General features: G+C 48.3%; 1 protein-coding gene across 1 annotated transcript; it reads left to right on the top strand.

The window, feature by feature from the left end:
* The first annotated feature begins 973 nt into the window (after nucleotides 1-973).
* On the top strand, nucleotides 974-26,000 carry SPHK2 (sphingosine kinase 2). The gene is made up of 5 exons (XM_060256714.1): nucleotides 974-2,846; nucleotides 18,052-18,201; nucleotides 19,768-19,862; nucleotides 22,056-22,171; nucleotides 23,589-26,000. Exons 1-5 carry the CDS (start codon nucleotides 2,423-2,425, stop codon nucleotides 24,604-24,606), a joined length of 1,803 nt encoding a protein of 600 aa, XP_060112697.1. The 5' UTR covers nucleotides 974-2,422; the 3' UTR covers nucleotides 24,607-26,000.

Below are 26,000 nucleotides of genomic sequence, written 5' to 3'. Positions count from 1 at the left end.
AAGGAGTGACAGTTTCGAAGAACTTTGAAGCCACTGGGATTAGAATAGTGTCACTCTGTTTAGGATGGGAGAGAGTTAGTAAGCCGAACAGTGCTTTAGACGTTTCAAAACCGTAGAAATTAAAGGACAGCAATTGCACACAAGTACAGGTACCCTCTGTTAGCGCGTGCTGCCAACACTGCAAGTGATATTTTGGGATTACAAACGGCAAAAGCTCCCCGATTTGCCTGTGTCTGCTCACTCGGTTGCTGAGGGGGGAAGCAATTAGCCAACCAATAAGAGCCTGTATTCCCATAGCAAAGATGGCTAGTATATATACGAGGCGCCACGCTTCGACTATATCAAAAATGGCCGCAAAAACATGAGGCCGTTGCCAAGAGTCCCCTTCTAGGTTCCCTCACTTAAGATGGCTACCTCGTTCATTCCACTGAGAGTTCACCCGAGTTAAAAAGGGCTGCCTCACCCTCAATTCCCCTTTGATTTCTAGGGAGAGAGAGCTGACGTTCTTTTCTCTCACTAAAAATGGCCGCCGTTTGCTTATGAGAGGGAATGAAATCTCTGTCTGCTTTGACCTTGCCCACGCAGCCAATGATTCCTGATCCCTGTGGAGAAAACCTTCCTTTTAATTAAAAAAAAATCCCTTAAGCAAAGTACGTCTTATGTAGGTACGGGTCATTTCCTATACTACGACATGGCATGTTTACTGGAGAGCGGCTTCTCCCCCCCCTTAGTTAAGATGGCCGCCAGTTTGCTTCTTTACAACTCTGCCCTTACCAAAGATGACAGTCTCCCACATCAAGGTCTGATGCTGGTTTGGAAGGTGGAGAGGGATGAGATTTCTGATTGGTTCAGCTTAGGCGCTTGCGGCTTTGTGATAGGCTAACAGGAACCCGCGCCCGCCCCTTTGTGTCCTCCCCGTGCCTCCCCCTCCAGGTAGAAAATAGAACACTTCCTGGTTTGATATTAGAAAGAGTGTGGAGCGAACAGAGCTAGAGGGAAGGTGTGTGTGGGGGGGGGGGGGATTAAGCGAAAGGCCGGTAAGAGGGTGGAGTGCAGGAGGAGGAGGGATTGAGGCAGAAGGGAATGAGGCGTGCAGGGAGAAAAGGCGTCAATGCGGGGAGGTGCTGGGGAGAGATATTAAAGGAGAGCAGGTGTGCAGAGGTATTTTAAAACTCTGTTGGAAGTCCTGCTGGCTCCTTCTCCACCACCCCCTTCCCCTTTCCACTTCTCCTCAGTGAAGTCTTGTTTTGGACAAAAGGTGCCTGATGAGGGGGTGAGTTGGGTGTATTTTAAAATATATATATTTCAACCCTTTCCCCCTCTTCCAGCCTAACTGTTGTTTTCACAGCGACGGCCTCTCTCCCTTCCTGCGTTTTAATGTACAAAAAGTGGGGTGTGGACGACCCCTTTAATCCCTTGGGTTAGACGTGCAACCTCATGTGAGCATGAGGTAAAATCGAAACCGGGTGGGGGCTGCAGTTGAAGTGAACCACCCAAGTCAGCTGGCGGGGGTGGGGTCTGTTTCACTCTTTTCTTTAAACAAATCATTGATTTTCCATGTTAGTGGAGGACCTGTGCCTCAGATACCTCCCCTTTCTCATTTTTGCTTCTCTTTCGCTTTCCACTGCAGCATCACCTGAACTGATCACGCTGCTCTCTCAGTCAGCATCCTTCGTTCTATTTTGAGCTCAGATTTCATTTCCCCTTTTTCTGACTCCTGCGATAGGGGAAAGCATTTCTGTGAACTCTTGCATAGCCGATGGGGGGGCTGTGAGAAGTGGGGAGGTTCTGAGAGTTACTCAGTTTGATGGGAGTTCCCTACCCTGGAAAATTCCTTCTGCATATGCTTAAACCCTGTGCTGGAAGCTAAAATTAGTTTGCTCAGAACAAGATCTTCTGGCTGTAGATCCAAAGGGGCACCTGTCTTACTAAGCAGTTTGCAATTTGCCCTATGAAAGTTTTTCTCTCTTTCCTTTCTTCTGTTGCCTGTTGGATTGTACAGCGTACTCTTTTTTTCCTGACCCTCCTTCCGAAGATCCAGCAGGTTGGTTTTCATTCCTGTGGCCTTTAACCTGGCCAAATACCCCCCCTTCCCATAGTGAGAAGTTGGGAGCTTTGTTTCTTCTCTTGAAACTTGTTTGGTTTTCTGATACAAGGGCCCTTCCTGGATGAAGAAAAGGGAGAATGCTGAGGGATGTTTCTGCTGCAGAAAAAGGTTCTTAGTTAAACCACTGTGCCAGTCATTAAGTAGCTTAAGGAAACATACGTGGAAATGAAAAGATTTTAAGTCCTGTTCTTCACATCCAGAGCCCTAGGAGAAAGCTTAAGAGAGAGGATAGGTTGCGCTGGGCAGGAACCTGTTGTTTGAAGGCTGCTTTAGAGAGCAAACTACTAAACCACCAAGCTGGGTCTCCACGGCAAAATGAGTTTGGCTCTGGAGGCGTGCCGGGAGGGCTCTGAAACATTGCTGCATGGGGAATTTGGGACCTATCCCCCCAAAGGGACCCGGTATGCCCTCAGCCTCACATGGACAGAACTGCACATCCAACGCCTGGTGCCCAAGCCAGACTCCGATCACCGGACAGTGATGCGCCTGGTTGATGTGGCGGGGTGTCACACGCTGCGCAGTCATACACTCGCTGATCGGTCAGCTTACTTCTGCGTCTATGCCTACCCGCTGAAGAAACGGAAAGTGGCAGTGGGTGCTGGCCGGGCACGGCAACGAACTGCGAGGACCTTTCAGGTTGATGGTGCCGAGAGTTATGCGGACAACCAAGCGTTAGCGGAGAAGTGGGCGGCTGCCATCAAATGCCTGGTGCTGGGGATCCCCATCTCGAGTGAGACAGGTAAAGATGCCCAATCTAACACTTGGGTTCTTGGGCTCCTTGTGCAGTGAAGTGATGAGTCCTGGCTGCTCACACGCCATAGAGTCCTCCCTAGTCTCTTTTTCTTCAGAACGTGCGTTGTAGCATTTTTGACTGCTTCAATAGCTAAAGCCTTCCTGGCTGTAGTAGTCTACTAAATCAGACAGAAGGCTCTAGACTAGATCCCTCCTGGTGTGTTGGATTTCTAAATGCAGGGATCATTTTAGTGTCTTCCAAAATGTGATTGCCTTCCCTTTGCCCACCTGCTATCTATAGTGGTATGATGCTATCATACAATTTAGCTAGATGTGTAGATCTGCCCTAACCATTTGTAAAAGCCAAGGCACAATGGCTCTCTCTATTGCCTCTGCTGTAAGGAGCAAGCTCCTCGGCTTGATTAAGGCCCCTTAGCTCTCAAAACCTAAGCAGCGCCCTTGCCCAAAGGAGTGAAAAGATTCCGTCTGTCCTCTGGCCCCAGTCACATGACAGGCTGCACCCTGTTCTTCCTTTTATCTAGCTCTGACCTACTTGCCTTCCTGATAAGAATCTGTGGCGGGGGTGGGGGCGGGGGGGGGCAGCCATTACTGCTTCAGTCATCACTCTGTCTAGACTTCTATGATACTTCCTTCCGTTTTGCTTGGGTCTGGGGCGGGGTTGCAGGAGACCTACTTCCCTTTTCTTAACCGATAAGCCCAACAAAGTTTTATTGAGAATGTAAGCTTTTGTGTGCTAAAAGCACACTTCATCAGACAATGAAATGGGGTACAGTGAGCAGTGCTACATATAGCTTGTGGGTAGTGGTTAAAGTTAAGCACAGAAAATAGTATAAAGCTAGAATCCAAGGGCAAGATAATTAAATTAACAAAATTGAAAGAATAACAGTTTTGGCCTGGGTAGTATAAGTGGCGTGGGAAAACCGCAAAAGGTAATAAACTTGAGAACATCTAGTGAAAAAGATGTTCTCAGTTTAACTCATGTTTGAGGAGAAACAGTGTAATTAAAATGTACTGTCATTCACACTATCATTCTCCGATTCTAACAAGTGTATTTCCTTTTGCTGTTTTCCCAGACAACTTTCCCAGACCAAACTGTCCTCCTTGCAATTTGTTTATTTCGCTATCTTCCCATTGGAGTCTAACTTCATACTATTTTACATGCTTGACCACTACCCGCAAGCTATATGTAGCACTGCTCACCGTACCACATTTCATTGTCTGATGAAGTGTGCTTTTAGCACACAAAAACTTACATTCTAAATGAAACTTCATTGGGCTTAAAGGTGCTACTGGACTCCAACTTGATTCCATTGCTTTAGACCAACACAGCTGCCCACCTGGATTTAACCCATACGCCTCCTTCAAAGCTCCCAGAATTCTTGACTGTTCCCGCTTTCTCACCTCACTAAATGAGTTACTCATTTAAAGGAACTTGTCAGCTGTTTGGCAGTGGGGTTTGTAGAATGATACATTTAAAGACTAGCATGGAGAGTTTCCTATAATTTTGGCCCAAGTGCGTCTTTTGGCTTAGGGGAAAAGCTGTTCATGGTGTGAACTTTTATTACTGGAGTGGCCAGGTTCCTTCTGGAAGCATGCTTGGCATAGTCTTTTCAGACAAACCCTTGCATCTCTCAGGTCACGCTCACAGAAAACCAGTTCTACCAAGCTGTGGCAAAAACTGTTCATGCCATTAATTCCGAGCACTGGTAACGTCACAAAGTCTCCTTCCCATTTTAGCCATGCCCAGTGCGTTTACATTTGAAAATCAACTATGCACTTCAAAAAGGAAAAACAATACGACTAACCATCTAAATGAATAAATGTTGTGCTTCTTAAATTAAAAAAGAGAGGTGGAAGCCTTGCTTGAAGCCTGGGAGGAAGGGCATGGCTAATTAGGGAGCCCCTCTTTGATTCTTGGACACGTATTCTGTCATGGTCGCTGGGAGGAAGCCACCCCCTGGCGGAAGAATCCATGGCCACTCCTGTTTTGATGCTGTTTCGGTATGCATCTTAGATAGGCACAGGTTAGTGGTTGGACAGGATTTCCTGGCATGGAATTTGGGAGCCAGGGTGCCTGTATCTTCCATCTTGGAGTCCTAGATCTTGGGTTTTGCTTCTTCCTTAAAGGAACAAGCATCTCTTTCTCTTCCCTCCCCTCCTTTACAAGAATATGGTGCTTATCTTAAGTCTATGAGAGCTTTTCTGCTGAAGGCTGTGAGAGTATCTTGGCCCTTTCAGCTGCCTCTGCTGAGTCTGTGCCTCCTGCTGTCTGTTGTAGTCTCAGGTGACCAAGAAACAGAACCCCGGGGGCAGCACTGAGGGTGGTTCTCAGTGGCTCCCCTTGAGTTTTGTGGGTCAGGCTGCAATTGATGATGTGTTGGCCAGGAGGCAATATACGATGTTTCCCTCTCTGGGTAGCAAGACCAACAGGTATACGTGGTAGGTTTAACCCTCCCTTGACAAGTCGGCCTGTCATGCTGTGAGTTTCTCAAATGACTTTCCTGGCTTCCCCCCCTTCAAGTGAAAGGAAGATGCTTCACTGCATTACACTGGGCAGGGCAGGGAGTAGGAGAGGAGATGTACAGGAGTGGGGGTGAGAGAAGGGCCACCACTTTGCCTCATTCCGCAGCCCAGCCAACATGATGGGTGCTGTGCTTGTACGTAAATGGGTTCCTCCCAACAGCAATTGATTTTCTTTGCTGAGCAGGCAGATTTTAGCAAATTTTGTGTTGTGTTTCATCTCCAGTCTGAGTTGCTGTCTGATTTGTACCAGCTACAGTCTTCCTATGTTACAGGGTTGCAGGGGAGGGGGGCGGGATGGAGGTCAGGGTGGTAGAATGGCACCCTGAACTCTTTTGTGGAAAGGCAGGATAAACATGCAGCAGATAGATCATCCTGTGCTGTAGTTGCCTCTAATTCTAAAAGAAAAATCCATCCACACCCACTGAGAGACGAGTCCTCCATCAGCATCCCAGTCGCAAACAGTGATGGAGTGACGCAAACTTCCCTTGGTGGGAGAGGCATTCCTTGTCCTTGGTGCCCTCACTGAAAAGGCCCTGTTGCCACCCACCACACTTTTGATGGTGGTGGTGGGCCTTTGGGACAAGGTCTTTGAAGCTTGTCGGAATGTGGGGGGGGAGCTCGTATGGGTGTGGCTCCAGATCCCCAGGTTATCTTTCATCTTCATAAGGAACACAGCCCTGTCCAGAACTGGTAGAAACATCTAGTTCCTGGTAAGGAACCCAAGTTTTGCAGTACTTCTCAAATTTGGATTCAGGTGTTTTACTTAGCTACACCCAGGCTATCCCAAGCCCAAGGTGCTGGGCCAGCACCTCCGTCACTCCTCCAGAAACAAACCGGGGTAGGGGGGGAGGAGGGGGAGATCTTAGTAGCATATTGATGAGGATGGTGGTTGACAGTGCTGTCAAGCTTCAGCCAGCTCATTTGCAACCCTTTCACGGAATTTTCAAAGGCAAGAGATGTTCAGAGGTGATTTGCCATTGCCTCCTTCTATGTAGCAAGCCTGCACTTCCTTTGTGGTCTCCCCTCCAAGTACTAGCCAGGGCCGATCTAGTTCAGCTTCTGAGATCTGATGAGATTGCATCTTGTGATGGACTTTCAGAAATGTTGCGCAGCTGCTTCAAGGACATGGGGTCTTGTGGCATCCCATAATCTAAAGGGTGGTGGATCTAACACCACCTTTTGGATTCTCATGTAGTTCTTGGATAGCTAGGGCCAACCCTGCTTAGCTTCCAAGATTTGATGATGATGATATTGGATTTATATCCCGCCCTCCACTCTGAGTCTCAGAGCAGCTTACAATCTCCTTTACTTTCCTCCCCTACAACAGACACCCTGTGAGGTAGGTGGGGCTGAGAGAGCTCTCCCAGAAGCTGCCCTTTCTGCAAGAGCTATGACTGACCCATGAGCTATGCCTGACTTCCAGCAGCTGCAAGTGGAGGAGTGGGGAATCAAACCCGGTTCTCCCAGATAAGAGTCCGCGCACTTAACCACTACACCAAATTGGCTCTGATGAGATCAGGCTAGCCTGGGCTACCTGGGTCGGGGTTCTACTTCCATTTAAGGTCAGCCAGCCAGTATAGTTGTTCTCTGACCTCCTTCTGGCTCTGACTCCATTTGTTTTTCCCAACACACATCCATCTCATGCAAGGGCTGATTTTAGCAGTCTGAGAGCCAGCACTGAACATGATGTTCAGAACATCTTAGATGGAGATGTACTATGGAAACCAGTGCAAGCTGGTAACATTTTTAATGAGCAGATGCATCTTCCAGCTTGTCAGAAAAAGGCTTGGCTAAGGCTTGCTTCCCTGGCTTGTTTCTGAAGAGTCATATGATCATTTTGTCGGGTCAGTTAGGCTGAGAGAGAGAGGGACTAGTCCCAGACTACTTTGTGAGCTTCTCTCCCCCCCCTTCCCCCCCCCCAGAGGTCTTGAGTATAGTTGATCTATCCCAGCTAAGAATGGAAGGAAGAATTCAGGTCAGGGAGGACAAGCTATGCTACATTAGAGAAGGTGTCTTGTCACAAGCTGTCAAAACTCTCATAGCCTGAACAAGGAGTTTAGCTTTAAAAAGTGTATTTGCTAGCTTTGACCTGGATAGCCCAGGCAAGCCTGATCTCGTCAGATCTCTGGAAACTAAGCAGGACCAAGTACTTAGATGGGAGACCTCCCAGGAGTGCCAGAGCCAGAGGCAGGGGCAGGCTTTATTCGGCTACCTCTCTGAATATCCCCCATGCCCGCCGGAGGTTAGACACCAGAGGTCACTATGACTTATGTGCACACATGCACATTAAACATACCCCCCATAAAGTGTATTTGCTGGCCTAGGATCTGTTGCGCTTCCTACATCCAAGCAGAGATGTAAAAATTTTTGAAGCCAGTGGGGCTTTTGGGGGGGTGGGGGGAAAGAGTGTTTTATTCATGATCTATTTTTCTCCCAGGAAGAAAATGAAAATCCTGGCAGGGAGAACTGAACTCATGCAATACTTCCCCATCAAACCTAAAGTTATTTTGCTTCATTGATAATATCAAATGCATCGCATGAAGTAGAAGCCCCTTTTCAGGCTGAAAGACAGGCTGAGCAGGTGGCAGAACTTGGCACAGGGTGGAATGGTCTCACCTGGGACCCCCAGCAGTAGCTTTGGTAGGACCTGGTAGCCACCTTTTCCTTTTGAAGTCTTGCTGCACAGCTATGGCTTCCATTCTGTCTTTTATAGCACAGAAGACAACAAGCTGTACAGGGCCCATCTTCCCCATACCACTCGCTGTTTGTCAAACTGATCCAAGTAGTCAGCTGTGTTGGTCTGAAGTAGTAGAACAAAATAGGAGTCAAGTTGTACCTTAAGACCAACTTAGTTTTATTCAGAACATAAGCTTTCGCGTACTCTCTAAGCACACTTCATCAGATGAAGAATCTGATTACACTGAGCAAAGCCACACATAGCTGGTAGTCAGTGGCTCAGAATGCAAACTGGTACAAATTTAAGATCAAATGACAGTATAGTAAAATTATCTGGTAGGGAGTGGTTTAGAATGCGAATTTAAGATTCAATGACAGAATAGTAAAATTAACAAATTGAGCAAACCTTTGATCTGAGTAGCATGAGCATGCAAAAGCAATAAAACAGTAATATGTCAAAATGTGATAATGTCTATTAATGACTATATTAAGCCTGGGTCAAAAGGAAGGTATTTATATTTTGTCAAACTGTTACCTCCTTAATATGGTAGTGAGAAAAGGAAGCTCTCTGATGCCCACGACCCAGGGCTGCAGCCCTCAGCCAGTGCCTCTGGGACTAATCTCAGCTTCTGGCAATTCTTGGCATGGGCAAACAAATCCAAAGCCCTTTGAACTTCACAAAGCTTCTGGCTTCCTTGTTGCTGCTGGGAGGCAGGCAATCCCCAGTTGCTGCTCCTGGGTGAGAAGTGTTACCAAGGTGTACCTGGGATTGCTTCGTGCGGACTCTTGATCCTTCCAGCAAGCAAAAAGGAGCCTGCACAAATTGTAGCCTGCCTAAAGGTGTGGTGGCACCCTCTACCTGGAGATGGGGAAATGTAGAACTCAAGGCATTAGGTTTCATAGTGTTCGCTGCCCAGGCACAAGCACTTCCAGAGGGGAAGGCAGATCTCCCCGTAGACACACGCAACGCTCAGTGCCATGCACAGGTGAAACACGCGGTGTCAAGGTGAGGAGTCCTGGGACTGGTATTGGAGGAGGCACCGGGGATTGCTTACAAGGCAGCTCCAACACACTGTTGTGTGGGCTGGTTCCTTGTGTGGACGCTGCAATCATTTGCCTGCTTTGTAATTGGGGAACGATGCCCAGATCAGCGGTAGAGCGTTTCTCCTGGTATGCATCTCTTTAACTCCTAAGGTCATTCCAAAACAGGAAAATCACTGCCAAATAGAAACCAAAACAGAAAAAGAAACTGAGCAGGGCACAATCGAAAATTACTCGCCAAACTTCTACAAAATATGAATACAGTCAGACTAAATGTATTTGATACAAGTCATATTAAGTATGAATACTAATCTTCCATAGTCTCGCACACCCCTAAACAATAATCAATAATTAGACAGTAAACAGTAGTAGTATAAGCATTCTCTCTAAAGAATAAGGAAACCACCAGAGTCCACAGTTAACTGAAAAGCTGCTGATTATTGTTTAGGGGTGATTACTGATTATTGTTCAGGGATGTGTGAGACTGTAAAAGATTGGTATTGATGCCTGTTATGACTTATCAAATATATTTGTTCTGACTGTATTCATATTTTGTAGAAGAAGTTTGTTGAGTAATTTTGGATTCTGCCCCACTCACAGTTTCTTGTTTTGTTTTGATCTCTTCAACTCCTGGCATCTTGAGCTAAAACAAGCTCAGGTCACAAGCGCAGGGGGAAGAGGTTTCTCTGCCTGGACCAGAGATGCTGGTCAAAGCAGCTCTGGCGTAGAAGAGCCAGTGATCCTATTTACAGGACAGCTTCGGAAGTTTGCTATGAGATGTAAAAACAGTCTGCTGAGGTTGTGCCAATTCTGTGCCAGGGCAAACCATTTCCTGTATGAAATGATTAAAGCTGAGTTGCTGCTAATTGGCCCTATTAATTCATCAGCATTCTTCCTCTCTACCCCACCTTTCTTCCCAAAGCACTTACATCCTTCTCCCATCTTCCATTTTATCTTCACAACAACCCTTTGAGATAGGTTAGGCCAAGAGTGCGTGTTGGGTCCAAAGTCACCCAGGAAACTTCTGCTGCAACCACAGTTGTTGGGGTGCATGTTGGTGGAGGGGGAATGATGTAAAACTTGGGAGTAAAGGTAGTCCCCTGTGCAAGCACCAATCGTTTCTGGCTCTGGGGTAACATCGCATCACGTTTTCATGGCAGACTTTTTTAATGGGGTGGTTTGCCATTGCCTTCCCCAGTCATCTACGCTTTCCCCCCAGGAAGCTGGGTACTCATTTTACCAACCTCGGAAGGATGGAAGGCTGAGTCAACCTTAAGCCAGCTACCTGAACCCAGCTTTCGCTGGGATCGAACTCAGGTCGTGAGCAGAGAGTTCAGACTGCAGTACTGCAGCTTTACCACTCTGCGCTATGGGGCTCATACTAAACTTGGGGGGGGCGGGATATGTAAATACATCCCACTTAAAATGCTTTTGGTTGAGCCATTTTAGAGGCTCTGTGGTATAAAGCTACCGGTATTTCATGCATTTGTGAGATTTGCTGATTGCTTGCCATTCCTTGGACTTCCTCCTTTGCTGGCTGTTCCTTTTTTAGTTATTCTTTTTTAGCACTGGCTATAAAAGTGGAACCGAATGTCTTCAGAGTGTTATCTGGGGCACCAGCATAACCAAGAGTTTATGGAGCCTGTGAGCCTGCATTGTCGTCTTGGGTGGTTTACCTGTAGTTGCGGCTTACAATAAAAATTGCTGGTCTTTCTCTGCCCCTTTGCAATTACAGCAGGATGCCGAAACTCTGGCTGTGCCAGAAGTGTGGTGACAGAACCCCACCTTTCTCAGAAAACACCTTCCACCAAGATTGCTGCTGTTGTTGAGGTCAAGTCACAGCTGACTTAGCGCAACCCTGTGGTGGTTCCAAGGCCAGAGATGTTCAGAAGTGGTTTGCCATTGCCTGCCTCTGCATCATGAGATCGGGCTCTCCAGATCAGGGCTCTGCCAAGATGGGCTCCGCCAAAATCCCTTGGGCATTTCTGTTGCAGTGGAAAGTGCCGACAACTCACACCCAGCTTATGGCGACTCTTCGTGGGGTTTCTAAGCCATGAGATGGACAGAGGTGGTTTGCCGTTGCCTGTTTCTGCGTAGGGATGCTGGACTTCCTTGGATGTTTCCCATCCTGATCTGATGAGATCAGGCTAGCCCGACCTATCCAGGACAGGGCAGGCATATTTAGCAGCTCTTGAACCTGTGGAAGGATCCTTGGGGAGGGGACTGTGGGCTTTTTTTGTAGCAGGAACTCCTTTGCATTTTAGGCCACACGCCCCAATGTAGCAAATCCTCCAAGAGCTTACAGTAGGTTCTGTAAAAAGAGCACTGTAAGCTCATGAGGGATTGGCTACATCAAGGGGGTGTGGCCTAATATGCAAAGGAGTTCCTGCTACAAAAAAAGCCCTGTGTGAGAGTATTAAGGAGGCTGCAGTGAGTGTCATGGCTGGTTTTCCATCAGATCCATATTGTGCTAGTTCAAGGGTGAGGAACGTCAGGCCCAAGGACCGTTTGCGGCCCTCGAGATCACGGTCTAGCCCTTGGGGACTGCTGGGATGAGGCACGTAGTGGCGTCCCTGAGGCCCGGCTGGCTGGCCAGGATGATGCGGCCCAACTGCATTGTGCAGCAGTGAAGGACTGCTGCTGGGATATGTGGGTGCCTTTAAAGGTGGGAGCAGTTGCATTTTCCACATGAAGGGAGGGAGGGGTGGCAGCAGTGGGGGATGGGAGCCAGCTAGGACCAGTTCAATTTGCATTTGATTATCCCAGATAGTGTGACCTAATATGCTAATGAGTGTGTGACCTCATATGCTAATATTAGGGGATGTGGTCTAATATGCCTGGACCTAGGCATTTGCCTGGGGTGGCGGGCCGGGATGTGTGTGTGCTGAATTAGGCTCTTTCCACATGACTTCAAATAGAAAAAAAATTATTTGCATTAATTTTGCAGGCCTGACTAGTTCTCCCTTGGCTGAGCACTGTTTTTTAGGTTGATAATTTTGTATGGCCCGTGAATGATGTTATAAATATCCAAATGGCCCTTGGCAGAAAAAAGATTCCCCACCCCTGTGTTAGTTAATCAGGGGTTGGCACCGGTGGGGGCCTACAGTTTTATTGCTGCAGTGGGGGCTTGCATCAGATGCCCTTTGAGCCCCAGAGCAGCCCCCTTTTACAGAACAGATACATAGCTGAATTCAAGCCATATTTCTTCATTCCTGTGGCACTTCAGGGCATTTGGAATGTTGCCAGTCAAGTCTCTTTTCTCACTAGCAGCAAAAAGCTTTGGAAGAACCTATAAGAGAAGCAGTGCCCGCAGATGTGCTTTACCATGGAGGGTTTCCTCCACTCTTTCGAAATAAGAGTCAGTGTGGGGTAGGGGGGGAGTGTGGGCTGCCATCCGGGAGAACCAGATTCAGATCCCCACTTCCAGGGAAACTCACTGGGTGACCTTTGACTGGTGACTCTCACTCTGTCTCACTGACCTCCTAGGGTTGTGCGAGGATAAATGGAGGGGGCGGAATGATGTCGTAAGCCTCTTTGGTTCCCCACTGGAGAGAAAAGCAGCCTGGTTATTAACTTCATCTGTACCCAGCTTCCATCCTTTGTCCTCTTAGCAAGTCGAGATGCCTCCTCAGTTTTGCCAGTCAGCTTCCCAGGATTCCCTGCAGGGAAGCCATGACGGGTGAAGAGGATATGGGGAGTTTAAAACTGCTCCTGGTTCTTTCCCCCCAGGACTAACTGGGAGCTCTGGAGCAAATCGAGAAATACTTGTGGGTGCAGACCAACACTCCCTCTAAGCTGTGGAGTCTTGAGAGCAAAAATTCTATTTCATGAGCTGTTGGCATTAAGGGAGCCCCGTGGCGCAGAGTGGTAAGCTGCAGTACTGCAGTCTAAGCTCTGCTCATGACATGAGTTGGTTCCCGGCAGAAGCTGGGTTCAGGTAGCCGGCTGAAGGTTGACTCAGCCTTCCATCCTTCCGAGGTCTGTAAAATGAGTACTCAGCTTGCTGGGGGGAAAGCGTAGATGACTGGGGAAGGCAATGGCAAACCATCCCGTAACAAAAGTCTGCTGTGAAAACACCGTGATGCAACGTCACCTCAGAGTCGGAAACGACTGGTGCTTGCACAGGGGACTAGCTTTATCTTTTTACTGGCATTAAAGTTGTGAGCTATTGCATAAATTAGTTTGTTCTGGGGCCATTTTTCCTGAGCTAAGCGAAAAATGTGTGATCCAGAGGCTAAAAAACTGTGAGCTAGCTCACACTGACTCCCTCTTAGAAGGAGCATTGGGGCAGGCTAGCGCTTCCCTCTGTCCCCTCTAGCCCTGCTTTAAGGGAAAACGGTGGTCTACCTCAGTTGCTTTCTGGAAGGCAGCCTGTCTGAAGCTGCTGAATAGATAAACATCAGCTGAGCAGGGATGCTGCTGTGCATCCGATGAAGTGGGCTCTACACCAGGAACGCTTATTCTGGAATTAAAGCCCATTAGCCTGTCAGATTCTGCCAAGTCCCTGTTTTTATTTTGGCAGTAGCAGATTAATATGCCCAACCCTCTTGCTTTTTATGTTTTAGAAACCATTTGTTTAGTACCAGCGCCAAGCTAGGCCCTGTAAATAGAAGACGGGCGGACATCGCCAAGGAGCTTTCAGTCTCCATGCCGTGGCCCAAACCAGTTAAGCTCTCTGGCAGTGATCTTAAGCGGATTAGCCACTCTTGGTGACAAGAGGGCGCAGCTGTTTTGGCGCCTCAGGCCCCGGCTTCCTTTCCCTCGGTAGTAGCCCTTCCTTCCTGTGCGGTGGCTGCTCAGCCGTTTTTATCTTTTGCCCCTTGTACACGGAATGCCAGCAGGAAGGTTGTTGTGGAGGAGAACTCCAGTTTCCAGGCCACACGCCAGTGTGGTGAGCTGTCAACTTTTCTCAAGGCCTTGGGCTAAAAGAAGAATTTTCTGCTGTGAGTGTGGAGCTTAGTAGAGGGTCCCAGGCTCTGGCAGAGAAGCTCATGATCGCTCCAGGGCCTCTAAAAGGATGCAGAGAGAAGCTAGTTTGTTCAGTCCCTCACCCCATCCCTGAAAGTTGATGGTGGTATAATCTGTCATACCACCTTCATTTTCAGCCCAGTTGTATCAGTGGTGTAGTGGTTAAGAGCAGTGAACTCTAATCTGGAGAACCAAATTTGATTCTTCACTCCTCCATATGCAGCTGCTGGTGCAACCCTGGGTGAATCACAGTTCTCACAGAGTTGTTCTCTCAAGAGCGCTCTCAGCCCCTCCCACCTCCCAGGCAATGTTCCCTCTAAGCTGCAGAGTTTTGTGAGCAAAAATTCTACTTTGTGAGCTACTGGTGTTATAGTTGTGAGCTACTGGCATTAAAGTTCTGGAGCTGCTGCATAAATTAGTTTGCTCTGGTGTCATCCTTCCTGAGCTCAGACAAAAATGTGTGAGCTGGAGTCTAAAAGTCTGTGAGCTAGCTCATGCTAACTCAGCTTTGCTCAGCTAACTCAGCTTTGCTCAGCTAACTCAGAGGGAACACTGCTCACAGGGTGTCTGTCATGGGGAGAGGAAGGGAGGGCGATTGTAAGCTGCTATGAGACTTTGAGGGAAGGCCAGGGTATAAATCCAACTCTTCTTCTTCATTAGATATAGCTAGGGTCCCCAACTTTTTTGTCCCTGTGGGCTTCAATCTTTTGAACCCTGACATAGTGTGATGGCTGCCACACACACAAAATGGCTGCCACAAGAGAACTGCTGCAGAAGGCAGAACTGGCCATAAAATGGCTGCTGCAGCTGACCTTCAGTCCTATAGTGAAGTTTTTTGTGTCAAAGTAGCATTTTTAAAAATCTCTGCAAATCTCTAGGGCCCATCAGAAACCTTCCTGGGCAAAAGTCTCTCCTGAACCCACCCACTTTCTAAAAACATGTGGCAAGCACCAGGAAAAAAGGTTGCCAATCCCCAGGTGGGGGCAGGGGATCCCCTGGTTTGCAGGCCCTCCCCCCACTTCAGGGTCATCAGAAAGCGGGGAAGGGGGAGAGAAATGTCTGTACTCCATTATGCCCTATGGAGACAGATTCCCATAGGGTATAATGGGGAATTGATCCATGGGTATCTGGGGCTCTGGGGGCTATTTTTTGAGGTAGAGGCACCAAATCTGCAGCATATCATCTGGTGTCTCTCTTTAAAACACCCTCTTAAGTTTCAAAAAGATTGGACTAGAGGGTCCAATTCTATGAGCCCCAAAAGAAAGTGCCCCGATGCATTATTTCTAAAGAAGGGAAGGCATTTAGAAGGTGTGCGGCCCCTTTAAATGTGATGGGCAGAACTCCCTTTGGAGTTCAGTCGTGCTTGTCACAACCTGGCTCCTGGCTCCACCCCCAAAGTCTCCAGCTATTTTTTGAATACCAGGAAAGATGTTGGTGGGCACAATGCTGAAGACCCCTGGGTTACAGTGTCATGTATCTTGTGTCAGACCCTGTAATATTCTATCTGGTCAAACAGGGTTTACTGCCTTCACAGGCTGCAAGAAGTCAATTTTTTCATAACGTCTGTTGCAAAGTATACCTGCCCTTGGGATTTTTAAAAGGCCCTTTCAAATCATCAGGCAATATACTTCCAAAGCACATTACCTGAGTGTTTTGAAAAACATTCATTTACACCTACTACAGGCAGCAAGGATGGGCAAAACTGGTTGGACTATGAATTAGTAAACTAAACTTATTTCTGAGTAAACCTGCTGTTGGGATTTTGAAAAGGCCCCTTCATTTACACCAGCTACGTGGCCCACTTGGAAGAGGCATTCCACTTTCCCACACTCATGCAAGGAGGGAATGCCTGGGGGTGACAACTATATTATATATTCATCAGCTAGTAAAGAGAGTGTGGGCGTGTCTTCCAAATGAGGGTTTTGCTCATGTTGCAGATCTGATCACATAGTTTATTTCACTGAAGGGTCTTTAATAGGCAGCGCAGGGGCTAAGGGAGTGATGTTTCCTTGTTAGAATCAGGGCTGGATCTGGGGGGGGGGGGGGGGGCAGACGGGGCTCTTGCCCTGGGTGCTGCCGAAAGGGGGGGGGGTGCCAAATTGGGTATGGAGTCCATTCTATTTTGTGGGACCTTAAGATGTGAATGCTAAGTGCCCTTCACAAGGATTATTAACTGGGTGACAGTCCTGGTTTTTTAGACACTCTCCCCACCCCCGAAATGGTTGGGGCCTGTCAGCTTTTCTATGTAAAAATACCACAGGCAGCAAGCATGCCCCGGCTCCCTCCGGCTTATCTCCATGATGCCTGCAACTTTGTGTGGGAGCGCACAGAAACTGTTTTGCATGCAGGTAGTATGCAGAGTGCGCTTCTCTGGCAGCTGAAAGCCCAGAATAAAAAGCCCTGCTTCTTTCAGAGACTGGAGGGAGCCATGGCTCGGGTCAGTTTAGGTGCTTCACATATGCAGGCCTTATTTTGGCCAGGAGCTCACAGGAGCGGAGCTGCGGAACCTCTAAATTTTATTGTGCTCTTTCTTTCTTACCCCTCCCCCCCAATACTTACTTCTGGGTTCCATTGTTCAAACCCCCTGTGAGACTTGTGCTGAACTCCAAGACCGATTCCACATTAGCCTTTTTCCTGGTCTTGTTCTCGACTCTTGAGTTTGCATGGGGCAGGGAGCAAACAGGGAACATGTAGCCCTGCTCCAGAGATGCCAGTGCAGAATCCAGGAAAAAGATCGACCATGAGAGCTTCGCACAGAAGGGAGACAAGTGCTAAGTGCGGAATTGGTCTAAGATTTGACAAACTTTCTAATATCCCCCCCTCACGTAAAATGGGAAAATAACCAAAACATAGAATCATAGATTTGGAAGGGACCTCTAGGGTCATCTAGTCCAACCCCCTGCACAATGCAGGAAACTCACAAACACCTCCCCCTAAATTCACAGGATCGTCATTGCTGTCAGATGGCCATCTAGCCTCTGTTTAAAAACCTCCAAGGATGGAGAGCGCACCACCTCCTGAGGAAGCCTGTTCCACTGAGGAACCACTCTAATGGTCAGGAAGTTCTTCCTTATGTTGAGCCGGAAACTCTTTTGATTTAATTTCAACCTGTTGGTTCTGGTCCTACCTTCTGGGGCCACAGAAAACAACTCCACACCATCCTCTATATGACAGCCCTTCAAGTACTTGAAGATGGTGATCATATCACCTCTCAGCCGCCTCCTCTCCAGGCTAAACATCCCCAGCCCCTTCAACCTTTCAACATATCAAGCAGACAGATAGAAATCTTCATCATGCCACTGTAGCCACATAGGAGAAAATAATTTTAGAAGTATGATGGCAGTAAGGTTTTATTATGACAATTCGAATTCGAGAAGCATTTGAAGGTAGATGCTGCGCTGATATAATTTAGTACACCTTCCGGTGATGTCAGGGGTGTGTGGCATACGCAAATGAGTTATGCAGAGGAGTTGTGCTAATGAGCTCTGGCACCTCTTTTTCCACAAAATGACCTCTGCATGTACCTATGGTCTCTGATCAGATTCCCAGGATCTCCAGGGGAGAAAGTTAGAATCCCATGACACCTTTAAGACAAACACAATTTTATTCAGGGTGTGAACTTCCGTGTGCCAAGGACACGTAGCCTAACCATAGAACGAAATGGTCTGAAAGAAGTGTGTTTGGCACACGAGAGCTTATACCTTGAATAAACCTTTGTTGGCCTTAGAGGTGCCATTGGACTCTTTGTTCTGTTGCTTCTGACCAACACACCTGGATCTGGCTTCCAGGAAAGACATTTCTCTGCCCCGGAGAGCTGTTGCCAATTAGAGTGTCCCATGTTGGAGTGGGTGGGCTAATGGGTTCGAGGCAGCCTGAGGTGTCCAGGGGCAACTGAGTTTTGCACCAGGTGTGTGAGGGTTCAGGTGCCAGCTCTCTGCCCCTCCAGCAGCAGCCTCCCATTGCCTCTTTTCTGCTCCCTGCAGAGATTGCTCCCAGGCTCGTACCCCGCCCCCGCCGCCTGCTGCTTTTGCTCAACCCTTTCGGAGGCAAGGGGAACGGTCTGCAATGGTGCCAGACCCACATCCTACCCATGATCACAGAGGCCGACATCAGCTTCAACTTGATCCAGACAGGTGAGGCTTCTACCAGTAAAAACTGGCCAGGGGGGTGAAGGTGAAGAACACCTGGAGTGCTGGCGGAGGGCCTGAAAGTTCCCATCTGCCTCCAAGACATTGCTTAGTTAGTAAAATTGCTTAGCTGGCTTTTGAAGGAATTGAGTCAGATTCCAAGATGGTAAGTTTCAACAGTTGTTAGCACGATAACTAAATGACACCTCAGTTTCCAGAGGCAGTACCTGCAAGTGTCAGGTCAGGTGCACCGATACAAACAGCAGAATGCAAAGAAGGCATATAGCATGAATAAAATGATTATTAAAAAGAATCACATGAAAGACTGCAGTTTAAAATCTCAGGGCTGCCAGTAATTAAAATCTGAAGTTATTCAAATGCAGTCCTAAATAAAACTGGCTTCAACAGCCTCCTGAAGATTGAAGGTGCACCTCCCTGAGGAGGTTGTTCCAGAGTCATGGGGCCCCCCTCTTGCTTGCCCACCATTGGCCAGCAGGCTGCTGTACAAGGTGGTCCTTCAGCTTTATTGGCCGGGCTCTTCTTCCTTTCACAAGTGGAACTTCAGGCTGAAATTCAGAAATGTGAGCTTCCACTTAAAAAAAAAGTGGTTATGCAAGAGCTGGTGCCAAGTGGTCAGGAGGTCTCCATTTCAAATCCCCCCTCAATTTGCTAGCCACCTTGGCCAAATAAACGGTTATCTTTCCCTCCATTCCCTCTGCATACTGGGGGCAGGGATGCCAGCCTCCTGGAGGGACTTTGGGATCCTCTGGAATTACAGCTCATCTCCAGACTAGAGAGATCAGTTCCCCTGGAGAAAAAGGATGCTTTGCAGAGTGAAATGTTAATAAAATTCAGGGTGGGGATGGGGTGGGGCAGGATATCAAAGTTTTCCTTCCTCCCACATTTCCTAATGAGTCCATAGTAATATCTGCATGTGTGTAATATTTTATTAATAGGCTACCGCTGTTAATCGTCATCATATAAGTAAAGTATGGCCCCATCTGCGGATATCTAAATCTGCAGATTGAGGCAACACAGAAAATCAATAATTCTGAAAACTTGTGGGACACCCCCCCCCCTTCGGTTTGCAGAAGAATCTGGAATAAAAACATTGAGGGGTTTAAATCCCCTTAAAACTGTTGTCTGTGCATGTGCAGGGATAGCAAACTGGCGTGGGAAGAGGGAAACTGGGCTGGGGGAGAAAACAGAAAAGGTGAGGTGGGTTGAGACAGAAGAAGATGGGAGGAGCCGTCAGTAGAGGGAAAATGGAAGATGCAGGGGAAGGACAAAAGGTAGGCATGGACAGGGCTTTTTTTGAACAGGAACGCAGTTCCAGCTGGCTTCGCATCGGGGGTGTGGCTTAATATGTAAAAGAGTTCCTGTTGGGCTTTTTCTGTTTAAAAAAAACCCTGGGCAGGGGGAAGAGGGAAATGTTGCGGGGAGGTGGGATGAGATTCCCTGCATGCAGGTCCTCCGTGGCGTCCCCAGTTGTGTGTGTGTCCAGAGTGGAATTGTGAACTGGAGCTATAATACTCAACTGATTCCCACTCCCCTTCTTTCCTCTTTTTCCAGAGAGACAGAACCACGCCAGGGAGTTAGTGCAGAGCATCAGCTTAGCCGAATGGGACGGCATTGTGGCCCTTTCAGGAGACGGGCTTCTTTATGAGGTATCAGCCCCAGGATGCCAATTGAGACATGGCAGTCACTGCCTTTGAGACTCTTAACCCCCTCCCCTCCTGACTCTCATCACCAGCACCTACTTCCCATCTTCCTTATGTCTGGGCCAAATAGCATACATTTCCCTGGAATTGCTTGGCTGTGAAGGGTGTTATGCGAGTGAGAGAGGGAGGTCTCCACAGGATCCTATGAGAGTTATATTTTTGCAAAAAAGAAAGCATCTAGACCTCATGAGTCCAAAGACCTGCTTGAAATCAGATGCCAAAATAGAAAAAATTGGGAGCGGGGGTAGAAGCGAGTTGAGAATTTTCCTTCATTGCTAAGTAATTTTGTAGAGGTTGGGTCATTTTTTTTTAATGAACAAGACAAAATGAAGCAGAGAGAATAGCCTCTGTGTGCTCAGTGCTCAGGAGCGGGGTTTTCCATAGCTTTATGTCCAGGTGGCTGGTGGTTTTTAGGTTTGTTTGTTTGTTAGTTTTCTCTGACCTTTTGGGAACATTTCCCACATCAGCTAGTCTTCCTGGGTGCCCTTCAGATCTGCTATAGAAAAATCTGAGAAAAGGGGGAACACATATTTCCCATGAGTGTATTGAGCCATAGAATCATCTTATACAGGGCTTCTTTTGTAGCAGGAACCCTTTGCATATTAGGACACACCACCCTGATGTAGCCAATCCTCCAAGAGCTTACAGGGCTCTTAGCACAGGGCCTACTGTAAGCTCTTGGAGGATTGGCTACATGAGGGGTGTGTGGCCTAATATGCAAAGGGGTTCCTGCTACAAAAGCCCTGATCTTATACGAGCCGTGAACAAACCTGATTCAGTATCTGGTAGCTTTGTGTGCTCATGGCAGCCAGCGCTACATGTTTCTCGGGGAATCAGTTTTAGGAGCCCAGCTGCCTTTCAGAGAAACTGCTCAGCATTTTTGTGATCCTGTTCCTGGGAACAGAGACAGAAGGCCACTGTGCTGGCTGCCTTCTAGAGCAAAGGTCACCAACATGGAGCCTGTGGTGCTCGCCGACACTTTTCCTGGTGCCCTGACAAGTGTTTTTAGAACAGGCAGGATAAAATGGGGATTTTGCTTCTAATTCGCCATTGGAATTTGATTGGCATTACAGTTTGGTTTTTTTTAAAAAAAATACCTTACTTTAGCAGCAGCTGTCACCACAGCACAAGGATTTTTGCTGTGTGACTGAAGGGTGGCCATTTTGTGGCTGGCTGCACCTCCTGCAAGAGCTGTTTTGTGGCTGCGCCCACCACTAGGGTTTTCGGTCTCCAGTTGGAGCAGGGGATCCTCTGGTTTGGAGACCCTTCCCACACTTCAGGATTATCAGAAAGTGGGGTGGAAGGGGGAGGGAAATGTCTACTGGGCACTCCATTATATCCTATGGAGACTGATTCTTATAGGGTATAATGGAGAATTAGTCTGTGGGTATCTGGGGCTCGGGTGGACTGTTTTTTGAGGTAGAGGCACCAGATCTTCAGCTTAGCAGCCGGTGCCTCTCCTCGAAACACCCCCCAATTTTCAAAAAGATTGGACCTGGGGGTACATTTCTATGAGCCCCAAAAGAAGGTGCCCCTCTCCTTCATGATTTCCAAATGGAGGGAAGGCATTTAAAAGGCATGCAGTCCCTTTAAATGTGATGGCCAGAACAGAATTCACTCATGCTTGTCACACCCTTGCTCCTGGATCCAGCCCCAAGGTCTCCTGGTTCTACCCCCAAAGTCCCCAGATATTTCTTGAGTTGGACCAAGCAACCTTACCCACCTCACTGTGTCAGAAGTCCAAAGGTGCCCACAGGCTCAAAAAGGTTAGGGACCAGTGTTCCCTTTAAACTGAGTTAGCGTGAGCTGGCTCACAGATTTTTAGCCTTCTCATTTTTAGTTCCAGAATTCAGGTGGAGCCTGGAGAGCTCCCAGAATTACAAATGATTTACAAACTACAGAGATGGGTCGCCATTGTAGAAAATGGCTTCTTTGGAACACACTTTTGTCTTCGCTCAGGAAGGAGGACCCCAGAGCACACTGATGTACACAGTAGCTCAGACTTTTAATGCCAGGAGCTCACAAAGTAGAATTTTTTGCTCACAAGACTCTGCCGCTTAGAGGGAACATTGTTGGGGACCCCTGGTTTAGAATGAGCTCCTGAATCTTTGTCCATCTTCCTTCCTTCCTTCTCTCCAGGTGATTAATGGCTTGATGGAACGGCCAGACTGGGAGGAAGCCATTAAAATGCCAGTTGGGATTCTCCCCTGTGGGTCTGGAAATGCACTGGCTGGAGCCATTAACTGCTCTGCTGGGTAAGTGGGAGGCTGGGTGGAATGCTTCGTGCCTCTCTGGCCAGGAGGGGGTGGGAAGGAAGGTGTGCAGTGTTTAGCCAGAATTTAATTTTAGCTCAGCTTTGCTCCGACCCCACCCAGGACTTGTTTGTCAGTGCCAGGCCAGAGAGTGGCTCCAAGCGGCTTACCCTCTGGTGGGCTACAGAAGGGTGACTTGCAATATGTTTTTGGCCACTAGGGGGCAAACAGCTAAAAAACCTCACCCTCTGCCTTTCTAGGCCCTTGAGCAGGCATACCATATGAGCCTATAGCAACAGAAGGCCTTGATATGGTGGGTTGTCATTTCTGGAATGGGAAATTCTCATAGACTTAGGGGTGGAGCTTTCGGATAGTGGGGTTTTGGGAGGCAAGGGACCTCAGTGGGGTATAATGCCATAGAGTCCATATTCCAAAGAAGCCATTTTCTACAAGGGTGACTCATCTCTGTAGTCTGTAAATCATTTTTAATTCTGGGAGCTCTCCAGGCTCCCCCTGATTTCTGGAAACTTATGAATACATGAATAAGCATATATGTGCATGTGAGCATGCACACAGTGTGTATTTCCTCACCACGGAGTAATAACTAGTTCTCTTACCTTTGGAATGAATGGCTTCCAAGTTGGACAGTGTCCTCCAAAGCCGGGTTACATCACCACTGTTTCTCATGCTAGCAGTTTTCTTTGAAAGGTAGTTAAAAGACATTAAATCAGCAGTTCTTAGTCTGTGTTGTGCTGTGAGTCGGGCTGCCAAGCAGTGCCTCAGAATAAAAACTAAAAAGAAACAAGGCCGTGGCTACTTACTGGAACTTCTGACCATAGAGTTCCTGAAGTGACGTGACAAAGGTAGCTCTAGCAATTGGCAGAAACTGTATGGTAATATTACCATAGAGTTCCTGGCATTTGCTAGAGCTACCTTGTCACTTCTGGGTAGATCTAGGAATCATCACAAGCTCCATTGTCAGAACTTCCTGTAAGTGCTAGAGGCCTTGCTTTTTTTACTTTTTTCCCCCTAAGACGATTGTGGTCCACCCTTGGCCCCAGTTTCTGCCCAACGATCAGCTGAGCATTGGTGGGCAGGGGCTACAGTTGGCTGAAGGTGAACGAGAACCCTAGCTTTGAGGTGGTCAAGTCAGCCAATGTTCATCTGTCACCTTCTTCCAGGAGCCAAAGTTCCCTTTGCTATTTGTAAAGAGGGACTTGTATATTCTGGATGTGTATCGATATGTTGTTTATCTGCCAAGATGCTGTTAGCATTATCCTGTGCTTACCTTCTTCACGGATAGTGTCTCCTATTTCTTCCATTGTGCTGTGCAATGCCTTAGCTTAGTCTCTTGCACACACCCCTTGCTGTCTGGGTGGGAAAATCAGCACCTACAATTCTGATGCCTTTCTTAACCCAGGTTCGAGCAAGTCATGGGCCAGGAGCTGCTGACCAACTGCACACTTATGCTCTGCCATGGGGCCGTCACCCCCATGGACCTTGTGTCCATCACAACTTTGTCAGGCTCTCGTTCCTTCTCCTTTTTGTCCATGGCCTGGGGCTTCATCTCCGACGTGGACATTGAGAGCGAGAAGTACCGGCACATGGGTGCTGCCCGGTTTACCGTGGGAACAGTGGTCCGCCTAGCATCCCTCAACACGTACCGGGGCAGGCTGTCCTACTTGCCCGCTCCCGATGCTGTGGCTCACCGGCCCATCTTGCGTAGCATCACTATGTCGGCTAACGGGAGCATCCCCTTCCAGCGTATGCCCCTGCATCGCACCGTCTCTGACATAGGGCTCTGTGAGAAACGGCATGCCTTCTCCGTCCAGGGGGTCGAGCCCACTGATGAGCCTACCCCGTCACCCAACTCCCCACCTTCTTCCGGCTTCCAGCCTTCTAGCTTCGATTTTGAGGCCTTGCAGGAGCAGCTGATAGCCGATGGCAAGGGACCAAGACTGGCAGATCCAACAATGGTTGCACCAAATATGTCTTCAGCCCGGTGCGTGCACGGCCCCTCGGATCACTTCCTGGCCCCACTTGACCAGCCAGTGCCCAAGTCATGGGTGACAGTGGAAGATGATTTTGTGTTGGTCTTGGCCATCTACCAGACTCATTTGAGTGCCGATCTGCTCGCCATACCCTTCGCCTGCTTCAACGATGGCCTCATCCACCTCTGCTATGTCAAAGCAGGCATCTCCCGGGCTGCCCTCATTCGCCTCTTCTTGGCCATGGAGAAAGGCACTCAGTTTGAACAGGAATGCCCCTACCTCATCAATGTACCAGTCCGAGCCTTCCGCCTGGAACCCCTCACCCGCAAGGGCATTCTGACCGTCGATGGCGAGAGGGTGGAGTATGGCCCCATCCAAGGACAAGTCCACCACAGCATGGCCAACCTGATCACTGGCATCCACAAGACTAAGATTACGACCTTTTGACGCAGGTTCCCGCCACCTCAGTTTCATGGGCACACAACAAATCTGGGTTTTTTCCACTACATGGCTGCAGGGGGGAGAGGAGGGGAGGGAGAGAGGGTGGGTGGTAGGAGAGGTGGCAGTGGAGAGAAGAGCCTCCTAACGTGCAATACCCCCTTCAGGCACCAGAGGGAGAACTACTTATGGCCACTCACTGCCCTTCTAGGCCTTTGAGCATGCACCCCATGTATCTTCTTACTGAGCCTATGATAACAGGTCTTAACCCACCTGCCCCACCCCCTTTTCTCTCTTCTACAGTCCTCTACTGCTGTCCAAAGGATAATGTGATCTACCTGCCCGTCTTAGGTAGTATGATTAAGGCAAGCAAACAAGAGCCAATGCTTATACTGCACAGGATGACCTCACCTGTGTTGCATAGGTCTAATTTGGCAAGTCTGGGCTGCATCTCCCCTGAAAAGGGAGCAGTTTGGCTACAGGAGTGGGTTGGAGATGAAATGCCCTTCCCCCCTCTTTTCCCCACAAGTCGTGGCTCACCTGAGCTCCTGTGCTGCTTCTATGTACATTCCCTCTGCCAATACATTGTTCCGACTTTTCTAACATATTGTAGAACTTTAGCATGCTTACACTACCCTGGCTCACCAGTAGGGGAAACAGGTTTAAAACACTTCAGTCCCATTGCTGTCTCCCTAAGAACAGGGAGCTTCCAGGCCTGGAACAGCATGTGAGCTCCTGCCAGTGGGACCCGTAATCGGTCCTGCTCTTCTTCAAGCTTCCTCTTCTCTTCCCCGTGCTTGGAGGGTCACTGCTTACCATATAGCCTGCTCCTCTAGTGCAGAATGGGACCCCTAACCCTGGCCAGAAGGCTGCCCGCAAAGCCTGCATTTGTTCATGCTCGACAAAGGTGGGACCACAAGGCCAAGTGACATACCATCTAGGTTAACCTGCTGTTTGCCTCGGTGTGCCCCCCTCCATGAAGGATCAAGACTTGAACTGGACATATGAGATAACGCCCCCCTCCCCGTCCCACCCTCTGGAACTATCTACTCATTTGTCTCCCTTTTAAACTACTAACACTAGATCCCAAACCAAGGAGATGGACCTTCTCTCTGGAGTCGCATTGGTTCCTCTGCCATTCCTTCTGAAGCGGGGACAGGGACCAAGGGTATCTGGGGAAAAGATGGGGGCCATTTGGGTGGGGGGTTGCAGAAGGGGGATAAGGTTAACTACATCCATTCCTGACAGTGGTCTTTTCCCCCGCTCCCTGGGAATACACTGGATGAATGTAACTAGATTTATTTTGTGCGATGGGGTATGAAGGGTTTGATTTTAGTAGGTTGATTATTTTCCCCCCACCATGTGGGGATTAACAAGCAATTAAAATGACCCAATGTTGTTAA

Source organism: Heteronotia binoei, chromosome 15 (genome assembly GCF_032191835.1).
Source record: "Heteronotia binoei isolate CCM8104 ecotype False Entrance Well chromosome 15, APGP_CSIRO_Hbin_v1, whole genome shotgun sequence".
In the NCBI taxonomy this organism is placed as follows: domain Eukaryota; kingdom Metazoa; phylum Chordata; class Lepidosauria; order Squamata; family Gekkonidae; genus Heteronotia; species Heteronotia binoei.
The sequence above is the reverse complement of the archived record's forward strand: the minus strand, read 5'-3'. Positions and strand labels throughout refer to the sequence as shown.

Bases quoted from the DNA above. Each gene is read 5' to 3' on its own strand.
- SPHK2 (XM_060256714.1), top strand. From the start codon at position 2,423: ATGAGTTTGGCTCTGGAGGCGTGCCGGGAGGGCTCTGAAACATTGCTG. The intron at 2,847-18,051 runs GTAAAGATGCCC...TGCTCCCTGCAG, and splicing joins CCCCATCTCGAGTGAGACAG to AGATTGCTCCCAGGCTCGTA. The intron at 19,863-22,055 runs GTATCAGCCCCA...CCTTCTCTCCAG, and splicing joins GAGACGGGCTTCTTTATGAG to GTGATTAATGGCTTGATGGA.